The 16,259-nt window shown below is 38.0% G+C and overlaps 1 protein-coding gene across 1 annotated transcript in view; it reads left to right on the plus strand.

The window, feature by feature from the left end:
- The window catches only part of ITGA9 (integrin subunit alpha 9), a 227,671-nt gene extending 212,057 nt beyond the window's left edge, over positions 1–15,614 (plus strand). The window contains exon 28 of the mRNA XM_065052058.1: positions 10,794–15,614. Within this exon, the coding sequence (XP_064908130.1) occupies positions 10,794–10,892 (99 nt within the window). The 3' untranslated portion in view covers positions 10,893–15,614. The remainder of the gene's footprint in view (positions 1–10,793) is intronic.
- The last annotated feature ends 645 nt before the right edge of the window (positions 15,615–16,259 follow it).

The following is a 16,259-nucleotide window of genomic DNA, read 5'->3' on the forward strand; positions in this document are numbered from 1 at the left end:
TGCAAAATCCTCATTTACGCAGAGGCTGTAAGTGTGGATGCAGCTGTTTGCTAGCACTGCTTAAAGGGACAAACTTTGAACTGTAAAGCTTGCTTTATGATATATGAAGGTCTTTTAAAAAAGCCAGACAAACCCAAGCAGGTTTTTCAAAGGTGCATGTGGGCTTCTTGCTTGGAGAAGCCTGATGACTTTTTTCTGTGACTGCACAAGTGTCTTTCAAAGAATACTTTTATTCCTCTATGTGCAGTAGTTGCTGTTGCCTCACGTATTGTCTCAGCATTCAGAAAACATCTGAAGCTAACCAAGGCTAAAGCTAACTCAAAATTCACCTATGTAGCAAAACCCAGTTTTCTCCTTTTTGGAAGCAGACACTTTCCCTTACTTAGGGCCTCAAACATTAAGTCTTCTTACAATGGGCCAAAACATACAGGAGGAATAAAACAATCTATGCACTTATTCTTTGCCAGTGGTTGCTCTGTATCCTGTGTAAAAAGCCCAAAGAACATTTTCTTTGCCTATTTTTCAATGCAAAAATCTCCCAGGTGGGTGTAACCTACACATTATCACAGCTGTATAGCTCCAAATGTAGGTTTTGGAGGTGGTGAACAAGAAACCTGTTGAAACTGAGTGGTGTTTCATATCTTTGATGAAAGTTCCTGTGCCTATGCGGAGTTCACATGCTTCTTCCTTTCTCTACATATAATTCCAAGAATAAACCTTTATTTCTTATGGTGATGCTTTAAAATTAAGAATCATAATTGATATTAAGATAAACAAGGCAGTTGGCTCAAATTGCTGTGAGAGTACTTACCTGGGGTTAGTGATGGGAAGGGTGGACTTCACAGAGAACAAAGGTCTTCCCTGTGGAGATGTAGACAGATGCCCTGGCTGTCTCAGAACTTGTAAAGGGAAATACTTCTCCTTTTTCTTTCTTCTTGTTTTCTTCTCCACCATCTCTCCTCAGTTCAAAATTATATCAACAACAGTAGTTTCTCACACTTTCTTCCAAGTTCCTGCTAAGCTTTGTCCTCTCATTTTTCAGCTATTATCACTTACAAACTATGATCCCTACATACAGGAACTACGTAGCCCATACCTGTCCTGTCTGTCCATCATAATTGCAAATACTGTAACTTCAGTTGTGTTCTCTGAAATTCCTCCTTTTGTAGTCCTCAAATCATTGGATTCTTGAGAGGTTTTTTCTGATAAGCTTTGCACTTTGTTACTTTTGTTACCCATTTATCTAGTTGCTTCAAATAAGTTGTTACTTGCTGTCTCTTATGTAGGCTTCTCAGGGATACTACTTGACACAGATTCTAGACTCAGTAGGCCTAGAACTGGGCTTTGAGAACAGTATTATCCTGTTATAAATAATAAAAACGCAGTCAGGTGATAATTTGCTTCTGTGATTCAAAACCAAACCCGTATTATCTCCCAAGTACGGGTGGATCTTCATTATGTATAGCACCTAGGAAACCTTGAGCAAAAAGGTCAGTAGATATGCTTGGTTGTATAATGTCATTTTCACCAGGCAGAAGGTAGCTGGACCATTTGAAGTCTGTTTCTGTTCATAAAGAACAGACAAAGCTGTGTTTTATTACATTTCCTTTTCTTGGACCAATGTGAGCATCTCAAACCATTCGTTTACCCTTGGCTTGCCCAGACAGAAAGGGTTTGTATTCAGGCAACAGGGGCTCAAATGTTGGGTTTTCTACACTAGATTATTTAAGTGATTTGCTGTGCTTTTTAAATTCTGTCTAGATGTTAGAGGAAGACTGTGTTTGAACATCTTTTATTTGTCCTTACACAAGCGGACAGTTAATGCTGCTGTTGTAGCCAAAGCACTGCCTTCCCCAGTGAGTTTGCTGGCTACCATGTAATATTTGTTCACCAGCCTCAAGGGGAAGGTTGGCAGCATTTCAGTGGTGGTGTGTGTCCAGTACTTGTGAAATGCCTTTGTTATCTTCCCGGATAAAATGAGCTACGTGAATGTACAACAATAACGTTGTGGCTGAGTGTTCTCTCTGGTCTCAGTGTCCTCCAAACAGGATCTGTGTCTGCCAGGCACTTTGAGAAAATCACAGCCATTGCAGCCATGTTGCTCCATGTGAACAAATGGGACCCACTGGCAAGAGAGAGGTCGGGTCGTGATTCAGATTTTCTTTCTGAAAAGAAGACAGACAGCATTTTCAGGAGCCCAAACCAGAAAAAGAATATGTGTGTAGACTGAAAAATTGCAAATAAGTACATAAGTTTCCAAGGTTCCCAACTGCTGGAACACAACATGTGTATTTGTTGGAAGTTGTTACCAGCCCTCAGACCCAAATGCCAAGAACAGAGAAAATGTGACTTGCATAGTCTGAATTCTCTCTTTAAGATTGGTGTCATAGTGGGAAATTCTGTGTTATGACTTTAACCAGCCATAGCCATTTCCTACTAGTTCAGCTAAACCCATGAAAGTAATTTATTCTGATAATTATGGACACAGCAAAACTTCCATGCAAATATTTTTGGCAGGTCAAATGTATCAAAATGCAATTGTAAAGCTACTTTTTATTAATTCCAGAAATAGTCTTTAACGTTTAGTCTCTGGTTTTCATACAAAGTCAGAATTATTTCAGTAGTTTTTCTTTTTTCTTTAGGGAGGAAATGAAAAATATGGATTGAGATATGTCTTAAATTAATTGCACTTGCAGGAATAATATATCTAATTATTGTCCTATTCCCTGCTGAGATTTAAGAAATCAGTATATAGTAATTTGTCCAGACATATCTGCAGTAGACATTGTTTTCTTTCTAATCTTTGAGACTGATAATCAGAGATGAACTTTGGATGATGGCTGTGTTCGTTCTATGACTTTTTAAGAAATGCACTACTTAGTAAAATTTTGCAATAGGAAAAGATCTTTAAACTATTTGAAAGTGTTTATAAGTTTTAATGTTGGCGAAGTATACTGGTAACATCTGCTGTGCAAGTTACTGTACACAGTTACCATCATGCAAGAAGTTCATGCTTCCATTAAACTCCAGTTACCAGAACTCAGCACTGAAAGATCTTTAAAAGTCCATTAACTGGAGTTATCTTCATTTCTGAAGTACTGCAAGTGCAAAGTCCTTAACAAAATACGTTATGTATGTACAGAAGAAACAAACGCTAGGTGAATTAGTCTGTCAGAGGCAAACTAGATCTTATCTACAAGGTAAAGATAATTCAAGAGTAAGACATGAGAACCATGAGCTTTATTCACTGCATTAGCAAGTAGGTCCATTGAAGCCAACTGAACAACTCCTGGGAGAAAAGTTGAGCCAGGAGTGGTTAGAGGAACAAATTATTGATGACTGGGCTTCATGTTTATACTGAGGTGACACTCCAGCATCAGTGACAACAGCAAGGCATGATCTATTAAAGAAGCTAAAGTAGTAAATTAAATTGTCGGTACTGGTGTCCGTCTCTGTGTGCAATTATGTCTTTCCCACATCTAAATGTATATGTTCTGTGCGTGCTGCTAGCCTGAATTGTGTATCGACTTTAAGGTACCTTAGTCACTGTTTTTAGAAAATTTGGCCTTTGAGATAGACATAAAGCATTTCATTAAATTAATAGTTTATTTACTGACCACTTGAGCTAAGTTTATAAATTGACTGTTCTTGGGGGGAAAAAAAAAGGCACTTAAAGTTTTTCTTCTTATTTCAACATTACAGTAACAGCCTGATAAAATATGTGTTTAAAAATGATATTTGTTTTACTATTACAGCATGTGCAATAAATTTCCTTTTAAAATCTATGCACTACACATCTTCATCCTAGTTACCAACAGTAACATCTTAAGTCACTTAAATGCAATTTTGTGTACGTTGCTAGTTCTTTTCTGCCATAGCAATGTCTATCTGTTGCAATACATTGGGATCAGATACTCATGCAAGGTGTGAAATTGTTCCGTAGTAGCCAAACAAAGATTTTGTAGAGGAGAACTTTTCTGTGAGCAAGCTGCTGAACTTCTCTTTGCCTCAGTTCCCCAGATGCATAAGTGTATATATAGCATTATGTATATACACAAAGTATACATTTTATGTGCATACATACACACACCCACCCCAGGCATTTGTTGAACGGTGATGTTTGAAGCATATGTATTTATTTTCTCGTATGTATTTCACTGAGCAGGTGAGGATCTATGTTACAGGAAAGTTAAGGGATTTGCCTCTCAAATGTCAATGGAAGACTGAATAATGAAAGCCAGGCCACCGGAGTCCTTAGGAGCGTACCTTAGCCATATTATCATCCTTCCTCCTAAATATATGTTTTCTCCTTTAACTACAGGCAGGACACGTGGCTGCTTTCTAAACATGGCTTTTCCTCACAGGGGGCCCCAGGCGGTGGCAGTTTGCCAGTCCTCTATGGAAAAAAATGATACGCAATATCTGTTTGTGACCCTTCTGTACTGTGGCAAGGGCCCTTTAATTGGGAGGAAGGAAAGGGTGCATCCTCTTAGAGCTGGTGGCTTGCCAAAATTATCCAGGGCCACACGAACCCCAGTGCAAAGTATTTTTTCCTGCCTTCTTGGCAGTAGTGAAGTGCAATGCACTTAATAATCAGTGATCAATCTCAGCATGGGGAAAAACTTGGTGCTTCCCATCTCAGCAGCACTGCTTTGCAGAGATTGGAGGTGTGGCTGCTTAGCCAGCTGATGGCATCTTGATTGGGGTGAGGTTCCTGGCCCCACTTTGAACCATGTTTAGCTGCCTATTTTTTTATCTGTGGTACTGTTTATGAGAAAGGGAAGTGGCCAAGGGCATATACTCCAAAAAGGTGAGGAGAAGATTACTGAAGGGCCACAAGATGAATGGCTTGGGACCTCTGCCTAGATTGAAGAGATGTGGCTGTGAAAGATTCAGTATCTGAGTGCTGTTCATCAGGTATAGCTGGACTTATTCTGCTATTCTTAGCAGTAGATGAAAATGCTGTATAATAGAGGAAATACAGCTTCTGATTAAGGTACTGAACCCAAAGTATCTTGTCAAAGCCTAGTTCTATGGGAGATTTTTTCAGTGGTTCTTAAATTTAATTTTATTTCTTGGTTACGCTTATGTCAGTACTCACTTCTCTCTCTTTTCTCTTTAATTGTTGGTTTGTACTATAACCTCCACTAGAAGATGTTTATCAGCAGAACCATACTGATAAAAATCAGCACTTTGTGTGTGCAGTGTAGTACCTCAGTATATATGAGAAAATTAAAAATTGTACAAAAAGTTGCAAAAGTCTCTTATAGTTCTGAATTCTGTTTTAACATTCTTGTTCACAAACCTATATTAATAGCTCAGCTATATTCTCAGAACACCAGTGCGAATCAAGACGTAATGATTTATTTTTACAGTGGTCAGCAACTGTTCTTATCAATTTTTTCTTCTTTCTTAATAGATTATGTTAATGGAGAAAATACTTAAGAAAATACAAAACATAACCATTCTTCTACAATCCACATTTCAAACTATTTTATTTCATTGAGAGAGTAAGCCCCACTGGACATTGTAAGAGTGCTCTAGACATTTACTCAACAGTGACTGTAGCAAAGGCAGTGATATCGCTTGCCCTCTGATCAGCCTTGTTTTTTCCCAACTGCAGATTAAATTTTATTTTGCAGTATCGTCACTCTTCAAACATGCTTATCATTAGCACCCTAGAGAGATAGCCACAGGACGGTTCTGCAGGAAATGTTGGCTAAATGTTTATACTTTCAGAGTTTAGAAAAATATAAAATCTAGTAATTTAGTGATCAGCCTTTGGATGTGCAGAAAATAGCAATGGGAAAAAAGGGCAATAATTTATTGTCATGTTAATTCAACACTTTGAAATCACTTCGAAGTTTTCAGTTTGTATGAGTGCTTGAAGAATGCAATTTGATGCGACTGTTGTTAGATACGACTTATCTGTGGTTTTTAAGGGATTTAAACCTGACTGTGCTTTTGAGAGAGACTTTAAATGCTTAAGATTGAGTAGACAGTGCTGTTGCATGGCAATAAATAACTTCACAAAAACAGGTGTAATTCCCCTGCTGACAAGTAACACAGATTTTCTATTGCTTTATTGTTTGGTTTTGCCAGAGACATGCTTTCTGCTCAGCATTTACTGTAGATGGCAGTAAGGTTATGCTAGAAAAGGGTACATGGGCTGGAATAACTAAATTAAAGGATGTGTGTAAAACCTATGGATGGTTTCAGGTTTTGAATCTAAGCCACCTATTTATAGCAGCTCTAATACTTACTTGAAGCACCTCCAGAAAGGACTGGTTATTGTTTGTCAGTTCTGGTAAAGACCTGGCCAGCTTTTTCTTCCCATTTTGTTTGAATCTCCATGAATTTGTTTGGATTTATTTAAAAGCAAGCAGATATCTTTGCAGTTTATCACAGCAGATGTGAAACATGACAGTTTGTGGATTTACAGACAACCTCTCTTCTTTCCCTGGCCTGGGAAGTGAATCCATTGTGAGTGACACTACTAGCCCCAGGATTTCGGGTCTACCCGTATATTCCTGAAGTCTTCAATGGCCCTCTTCCTCCTCTGTGTTTGTACACTGAAGAAACAAAGTAGGACATGGTGCCCTTGGTGTAGCAGTTGCCCTCTGGTACGGTCTGCCAGGGTTAAAAGAAAAGCATGCTGCATGCTGAGCAGTGTCCCGCTCCCAAGACCTTTCTTTCAGCTGCACTGACCCGAAAGGCCCATAACTCAATAGGGCCTCCTCTGCCTTCCCAAATAATTTCCACCCAACTCTGAAATGCTGACCGTAATTCGCTTTTCTCATTTCCTGCCTTGTCTTTGGTGGCCGATGGCTCTTCTTCTACTGTAACCCTTCAGCTTCCCATGATACTCTTGCCTTGTCTCCTCTAAATATGTTCAGTAGCTCTTATTCTCGTGAGTGCCTTCCCCAGGCAGAGATTTACTCATCAAAATATTGTCTTCAGTCCTTTCCTTGGATGTGGTGGTGTGAACTCGCAGATTGCATGATGGTGTCATGGCTCTAGACTTAAGTATTCCTTTTCCGTATATGTACATCTGTATGTGTACACACATACACACTTGTCTGTATATATGGAAAACAAAGTCTGGGAGAATTGAACAACATTAGAGACTCGTTCCCTATGAAATGTGGGTTGGAGACAATTGGCACGCTGTAGATACCCGTTCCACAAATGAGATCACAGCGGTACTCCTGTTAAAGCTGAGGATCTCTCCTCCTCTCCCTGCTTCAAACCCAGGACTGAGTCTCAGCAGTGCGGTCCTCACTGGGTTCTCTGACTTCTCTTAAGGGCTTTGCATTAGACACAGAAAAGAGATCTTCTGCTGTCACTTCTGCCCCAGTGGCAAAAAAGCCCGTGCATACTCAGCCCCATATTGCATCTGTTCTCCTGCTTTGGTCCAAGAGTCCTCCTCCTTGCCACCCTTGTGTCTCCTCACTGGAATGTAAATTCCCTTGTTCTCTTCAGCTTGCCACAGGCACTTAAAAGCCCTCAACATATGGATAAATATTGCTGTCATTTTTAGTGAAATCAGTTTATTGTAAGGAGATGTATATGTGGGTTGTGTGGGCTCTTGTGAAACAATGGCTATGTTGTGATTTCTTCATGGCCATTACAAAAAAAAATCCCTTTCTGGTGGTGACAGGGACTCTCACATTAAGTGAAAATATGTGATGTTAACACTAAGGAACAGCATCCCATAACAAAGTACATCCTTGCCTTTCAGGAAATATATCTAATTTCTGACCACTAATTTAAACAATGTAAAACCAAAAATCCTTAAAGTCCAGATTCTCTTTTTGCTTGCACTTAAGTCCTCTACATAATTTTAGATTATCCAGATCATTTACAGCAAGTAAACATATATAGCTTTGTAGTGGAGTCACCTCTAGATGTAGGATTTCATGCTTCATTAATATTTATTAAGGTCTTCAGCTCACTTTTTTTACCCGACTAGAAAGTTATACAGAAGCATTCTGTATCCAGTAACAAAACAGTAAAATACCAAAACTATCATAACGAACTTTTAAAAATAATTCCTGAAGCAGATGTTCACAAACAGACAATTTTTATTAAAATAACAGTGGGAAGGAGTTTGCTTTTGTTTGTTTGGCCCTCGAGGAAATTAAAAAGCCTTTCTATTATTTTGATTGTAACTTCAAGAGAGGATTTTATTGAACCAAGGATGTGGTTGCATGAAGTATGGAAACCTTAAGGGTTTAAAACCTGTTTTTAAAAGCTACAGATTGAACTTCTCTTATTAATCTTAGGAAATAAAGTCCTGTGGCAATTTTATTTTCTAATGTGCAGACCATGTAGGTCTGTTATAAAACTCGATAATACAAAAATGGCCCCCACTTCTTCAATACATCTGCTCCCTGAGCATATGTAAGGAGTATCTGCAGATTCCTGTGACTAAGATAAGTACCTAAGATAAATCCTACTGGGGCAGAACAACAAAGTAGTAGGTTCTTAAACTTTTTTTTTTCCCCCATTATCAATAAAATAATTCACCTCTGGGTTAGATCATGAAAATCTATAGAAACATTTGTTATTGGCTTCAAGTCTTCATTGAGCCAAAGTATGTTGGCATCAACAGTGAAATTTCACTCGGATTTTTATGATGGTGCTAGCTTGAGGATGTCTTCTCAAAATACATCCTTTGCATTGGTATAGCTTGTAGGTACAAGTAGAAAACTTACTAGCAATAATATTTTTCTACTAAAGAACGAACTTAATCTGACTTCTAGAGCAAGTTTGAAGAACAGGGAACCAGATAAGTAGTTCTTTAATTCTCTTTTTCTGAATCCTTGCATACACTATTCTGAAAGATGCTGGGAGGCAAGGGAGGCATAGCCCTCGAGAATTCAACAGTGTCCCTTTTGTGAGGTGTTTTTTTCAGAACAGAACCACCATTGTCCATGCATTTGCCTGGATTGAGCAGCAAATAAAGCTTTGCTTATGATAGATGGGAGATTGTGTCCATAGTCTGTGCACAAGACTGAACAAACTACTTCTAAGGCCTAATTCTGGTTATTCTTGTGGGCCTCCTTAAGGTCGTGGGACCTCTGTAAAATTGCCATCGTAGGTATTTGTGTGAATTTGTAGATATTTGTGCCTATTGTGTATTTACAAAGTGGTTCCAGATGTGCATGTAACAGACATCAATGCACTCAGCAGTTTCTAGATCAATAGCATGCCCCAGGGCTGTGGTCCACAGATATCCAAAAAAGGGGCTTGTTATACCACGCTGCAGCTCCTGTATCCTTTGCACAGAAGCCAAGCAGCAAAGGTAAGGGGTGAGAAAGGATGGTGTGTGTCCATTCTCATGTTGCCATGAATTCGGGGTGTAGTTGGGGCACCGGCAAGGACCTGGGCTTTAGGAAGCTCTGCTGGAGGAGCACCCTCAGTAGTTTGAACAAGCTGCGTTTCAGATCCCTGTAAGTTAAAACGTACTTGAAGAAAATTTAACTTGCTAAAGAACTGAAACTAAAACACCCAACTTAACAGAAACTTAGTAGTGACAAAACAGCACAAAATATTCCTACGTATAGCCAATTTGGGAATAAAGGATGGTAATAACTGGTTGATGAAGGAAGAATAAAGCCTCGTGTTTTACTCAGCAGGAGTAAGAAACCAGGTTTAGAATGGTAGGAGTTACATAAATGTTTAATTATGATGAACAAAATGTTGATACAGTGGTCTCAATAGTATACTGCTAAGATTGAGAAGTTATTCTTGAATGCTTACCAAAGTCTGTTATTAAAAGCATTTTTGTTTATTTGAAAGACTTAAAAAAAACAGAGATACAAGAGGTTTTTATCCAAACCAAAATGAAAACCACTTGCGTATCTTTAAGAGTTTAGGAAACAAGAAGATATGCAAAAGTGATTATCAGCCCTGCAGCAGCTTGAAAGCTTGTAGAGGAGTTATTGTTGATGCTCTGTGTTTTGTAGGATGAGGCTTGTATTTTGTCTTCTGAGCTGCAAATTACACAACTGGTAGCAATGGGACAAGGGAAGTCATTAAGGTAAAAGAAGAGTCTGGAGCTCTCAGTTGACTCCAAAGCATCTTAATGTAAATGATCCTTAAATAGAAAATTTGGACCTGAACTTAGAGTGATTACTGGCAGGAAAAGAAGTACCTGTGGTTGTACAGCAGTGGGCTGATACTCCTGGAGACAGATACACCGAAGTGGCAGCAGAGCTCTTCACAACAGTGGTGGAGCACCTGCAATAGACAATAGCCCATGCTGGCTTTTCTAGAAGAGGTTTTCTTACAAAAAAGGCTGATAGTTGGAATTTGGGTGCTGGGAGGTAGGTGTACTGTATCCCTCCACTCTTGTTTTGTGCAGTTGTAGACACAGTTCATAAAACTTCAGCATCATTTACTCAGGACCCAAGTGTTAGCCTAGCTTTATGTTCAGATCTAAATGTTGCATTAGTCTTTATTTCAAACCAATAAATCTGTATCTGCCTCTTCTGGTCTTTGTCAATTAGGAATACTTTATGCATATTTTTTTTTAAAACGTGTTTCATTGAGAGAACTCTTCCCTCAGAGTTGTTCATCTATAAGGTGCAGAGTACTCATGAAGATTTGGGACCCATTCTGATCTCATTCATAGTGATGTAAATGAGGAGCTATGATGCCAGGTTAGCACTAGGAGGTATTAGATATTAACACGTGTACTACTTTTTTCTGGACACCGTTTTCTGACAAAGTAAGTTTTGATTTAATGATGCTGTTACTTACCGCTGTCATCTCTTCTTGATTTGCAGATGGGCTTCTTCCGCCGGAAGTACAAAGAAATTATTGAGGCCGAAAAGAGCAGAAAGGAGAATGAAGATAGTTGGGACTGGGTCCAGAAAAATCAGTGAACTGCCCGCCAAAACAAAAGCCCAGTCATGTGACACGCGCTCGCTAGCCTATAGGTCCTGCTCTCTTATCTTCCATATGTGGAAGAAGGAATCTTCTCCAGATTTTTCGGAGACCCCGTCGATGCTGTGTCTTTATCACTCCAACAAACTAGGGAACATATCCTGAGGCAACCACTGCAGCCATGTCGGGTGACTGGAGCGAGTTACACTTCATTTAAGAGCTGAACTTTGAACTTTGGTAACCAAGCTGCAGTGCAGAGCAATATTTATGAATCCAACTATGTGGTATACCCTCAGGGGAAGACTTACCTAAAAATATTTTTTATAAATATAAGCTTTTTATATTATGTCTTTATATTTGTATCAATGTTTTATAGTTTCTATTGAATAGCTATATAGTTCACTCAAGCACTGATATCTGGCTAAATCCATGGAAATACATATATGTATATATAATTCCTATTGTACTTTTAAACTTCAATGCAAGAGAGAAAAGAGAGATTTGCAGATAAAAGTAGCTGAAATCCTATATGCTTAATTCACAAGGCTTGGTAATGTTGTATATAGACAATTTAACGGCAAGAAGCCAAAGTCTTTTCATTATCTCTTTTTTTTAAAAAAATGAATTTGATGTTTGATTCATAAACTAAAGAACCTAAAGTATTACACAGATGTGGCGTTCTGTATGAGTCTATCCTTTACTGGCCTGAATAGGAGAGAATGAAAATACTTCCTCAGTGGCATTGTAGCAAGACTTGTAGCTTGATTTGCTCGCATCACAGAATCTTTTCCTTTGGGAAGTTATCTCTTGCAGTCTCTAGTGCTTCAATAATGATCTAGGACTGTACAGTTGAGATACCAGAAGGATATAATTGCCCAATGACTATGGCATTGACAAATTCCTTGAAATTAAGAAAAAAAAATGAAATGGAGCCATATTAATATTAATGTTAGTATTAAGAAGGATGGTTTTTAAGCTACTGTTAATGATTGTGATCTGTTGCTATCAAAGCAAGTGATAAATTTTTACAAGCTATGAGCATCAGGCCTGCCTTGTGAGTTTTATACACGAGTCGTGAGTTTGTTTATGTGATAATTTTAAGAGAGATAAGAGGATGCAAGGGTAAAATGTTTGGATCTTTGGACCTTAGATTCTCTGTCTGGGTGTTGCTAATACTGAATGTCATCCTTCCTCAAGCATTAAGAAGGAAGTTTAGTCAAGGTGCAAACGTTATTGGATCTCAGATCGACACTTTGTTCCTTAGCAAATAATGTTTTGAATTAGAAAAAACTTAGTTGTAATCAATTCAACCGTGTTTCTTCTAAAAGCTCTTGGATTTCTGAATAGAAATAGTGGCACTCTGTAAGACTTGGGTTTAGATTCCACTTGTACTTTGCACCTTGTGTAAATAAGAAGTAAATATCACGTTGGTATAAAATCCATGTAAGGGAAAGAAGAGTTGAGCTCTGTTGTAGAAGGTGAAGGAGAAACAGGAATGAATTCTTGCAGGATGTCTCCTTCCATAAAGGTAAGGTAAAAGAACTGTGGGAAGTTTGGAAACTTGAATGCAGAGAACGTGCAAGAAATCTACTTGAGAACAGGCCTTATCCTTTCTCTTCCTTGCCAAATTCATTGTAGCTTCAAATGTTAAAAATTAACCATGACCATATTCCTATTTGCTTGCCCCCCCACCACTCCCCAGCATTAAGTGCCTGCTGTCACTACAGTATTGATCAATATTTATTAACTATCTGCACCCATTAGATGGAAGATGTTTTTAAGTGAATGAAGTATATTGATCCATCGTTTGACAAGAAAAGCTATAATATTAGTTTGTTCAGTTATCTTTTTTAAAACAGTCATTAGTGATTTAACAGGCTTCATATAGCAAATGATCGTTGAAGCCAGAATCTGAAAAAAACTGCTGAGGCAAAATCCTGTTACGTAGGACTGTCGATTTTTCATCAGAGTGCAAAAAAACGAAAGGCTGATGGCCTTGGACTGCACTGTTGTCTTAGAGGCTATTGAATTAATTACAGTATGATATTTCTGACATCAGTTAGTTTTGCTAGTATTTAAACCTAACGTATCTATATTTGCTGTTGTTGAGAAGTACCTAAGGCTGGCAGAACTTGGACATGAGACTGATTCACAACTATAAATTGAATAAGAAATTGCTTAAAATTCTTACTGCAAAGAAGTCAATTTATGTAGCTGTAAAAATTTTCAGTATCTGCCCTGTCTAAAGCTGAACCAAACAGTAAATTTGCTGGAAAAATAATTCAGGGGACAAGTGAAATTGTTTGTGAATTTAGCCAAATTTGAAAGTTTCTGTTTAAAAAGAAAAAGGGAGGAAATTCCCTTTGAATAGTTGAAATGCCTTCTTTCCACTTTTTAAACAAAGATTTACCTTCAGATCTGCCAATAGTGATTAGGTATTCCACTGAAACATCTTTTTAAATTTTATGAGGAAAATAGTTAAAAAAGGTAAAATATCCATTTAGCATTTCATATTTTGTTGGACATTTTTTTTGTTTTGGCTCAAGGCAAAAATTCTTTTTTCTTATTTGGTTAAAGTAAATAATAATTTTTTAAAAAAGTAAAACCTATTTGATGGAGCCCACACTGGACTTTTTTGATATCTGACTTGAATTGTCTACTATTGATCTGCCACAAGTTGTTGCGCAGTGAAAGATCTGTTTGTTGGCCAGATTAGTGACATATTCTTGAAATAACCCATACATTCTTAGTATCATCACTGTTAGGTACTCAATAGTTCTGTTGTCATAGATGCTTTCTTTTTAGATGTATACTCCTCAGATTTTTTTTACATGGTTCCAGTTAAGATAGTAAGATTTGCCAACAAAATGTACCAGTACTTAGTAATAAAATCCTGTAGATGCACCTTTCCACTTCTTAAAAAGCAACCAAACAAGCCAAACAAAAAACCCCACTCGTATCAGTTGGTTGCCATCTGTTTCTAACCCCAAAACCTTATGAAAACCTAGTATACATCAAGAATGTGTAGAAAATAGCTGTGCTGTTTTGCTATATGGTGTTTGGGTTTGTTTGTTTGTTTTTAAGAAATTTAATAAATGTATCAAAATCTGGAGACATGGTTACTTTGGAAATTGCTTCTAGGACTCTGGAAGTTGCCACCTGTCAGCTGCATGTTAATTCTTTTGTGAAGGAAATGCTGCTTGCACAGCAGAGCTTGGGGGAGTCATTGTACCAGTTTTCTCCAGTTAATCCATTTTGGGACAAAGTCATCAATTGTCTTGAAGAATTTTGTTGAAAGGTTTGCTGAACTGGCATTGGTTTGGGTTTTTTTATTCAGCAAGCTCAGTTCACACAGGCTCTGAGCTCTGCAGGTGGAAGATTAGAAGTGGGGCAGTAACATTTTCAAATACATTATCTGACACCTGAGAGATCTTTTAAACCCTGAAGCTTGCAATGTGCAGGGTGTCTTCCTATGGATAGTACCCTTGTTGGTTTTAGGGTAGGAAGAAAACAGTCTCAGAAAAACAAGACCAGGAAGAAAGGCGGGGAAGCGGGGGGGAAGAATGAAGGAAAAATTCATTTAATGCAGAGCCCATGCTGTTGCAAACCCATTTATTTTCCATCTTGAATTCAAGAAGATTACAGTGATTTCAGAGTTTTGGTAGACCACAGCTCAGGGATGAATTTCACTTGAGCCACCTTTTCAGTGTATTTTGTGACCATTTCATTTGAAAACCAAGAGTGTGCTCCTGGTGATGAATTTCCGTGAGTTCACCCCAAGCAACAGCAGGGCTAGTGTACTCTGAGGCTGTCACTAGTATGCTCTGGTAATTAGCCATTGTAACTACCAATAATACAAGCTATGTTTTTCTAAATAACATAGTTTTCAGTTCATTCAATTACAATAAAGTCAGTAAACCGGAGAAAATACTGGAGCAACCTCTGAATTGAAGTCACCTCACATTTCACTTGGATTATCTGAGAGAAAAACAGTGCTCGATGTGAACCCCAAGCCTGTAGATCACCTAAGTAATCCTTTCATCTCAAAGTGGCAAAGCCTTTTGCGATGGCGAGCATTCCGGTGAGGACAGCCCTCTCTGTCTTGATACACGAATGGGAAAGACCCTACATACAAGTCAGTGATGTGCAGGTAACTTAGCTTGCTGAAGGCAACAGTTGTGTAAAGATTGTGTTTGGTAATATTTAGCATCGACTTTCTTTAATGTCTTCTGTTTATGGGCACATTTTGGAGTCTTGCACAGGTTTCAAGCGTAGTATCCATGTGGCGTGGGAATATATGATGTTGTTTCACTAAAGGATTAAGGAAGTCATGGAACTTATTTCTACCTTTGTCCAAGTTCATCCGCTTGCTAGGGTTTCTTGGATATAAATGAAAGTAGGATTTGGTTCATTTAGTGTACGTTGATTAAACTGGCATGAAGACTATAATTGCTTTTGAGCATGGTTTGCATATGCAGTAGGGTACCCACACCATTGTCACTCCTTTTTCTTACGATGTCACTCCTTATGTATCGTAAAATTGTATGTTTCTTTTTTGTGAACTTGTGGTTGGAAGAATGTGTTCACTCTTATTGAAGTCACCTGTATTTAGAAGCTCGTGTTCACCTGTATTCTAATTCACTTGCACTGTTTTGGAAATGTCAGGTTTACAAAAATACAATTTTTTGGAATAAAAAGTGGCTGCAAAATTATCCTAAAAATATCATTTTGTCACTTATTGTCCTTCTCTGGCTCAAGTATTTTTGCATTAATAAGGTGAGACATTTTTCTCATGCATATTTGAATTAAATGGTATGTGCATGTGTTTATCTTTGTGTAGATGATGGACATCGTTTATCCTAATTCTATGACACATATAAAATCAAGGTATTTGGAGATTAAACGTATAACTAGCTTGACTACTGTACTGTAAAACTGTGCAAATAATAGCAAAGGGAATTATTTATATGTCAACAGTATTGCTGGATCCACAACAAAACCAAAAAAAGACGTACTGCCTTATGATAAGAGTGGTACCCTCTATAAGTTGAGTTCTGTTTCAATCTGTATGAATTTGGATGAAAGTCAAATTATTCAGCTTCACGTAATTTTTTTTTCTGCAAGGATTTCTATTCCATGAGTAGCTAAATAATACATTTCAAAGATTTTCTTCAACTCCATATATCCCCATGCCTACTTTGTCAAAGGCAGTAGAAGCTGGATGGAAGCAGTGAAAAAACAAACAAACAAACAAAAGGATTAATTTCTATGGCTGTGATTTTGTATTTCTAATACCAATTAGTGGCCATATCAAAGTTTTCTCATCATTTTGAGGATGGGTGAGGCCTCTGTGGTGAAATATGAAT

The sequence above is a fragment of the Columba livia genome, chromosome 2 (genome assembly GCF_036013475.1).
Source record: "Columba livia isolate bColLiv1 breed racing homer chromosome 2, bColLiv1.pat.W.v2, whole genome shotgun sequence".
NCBI lineage: Eukaryota > Metazoa > Chordata > Aves > Columbiformes > Columbidae > Columba > Columba livia.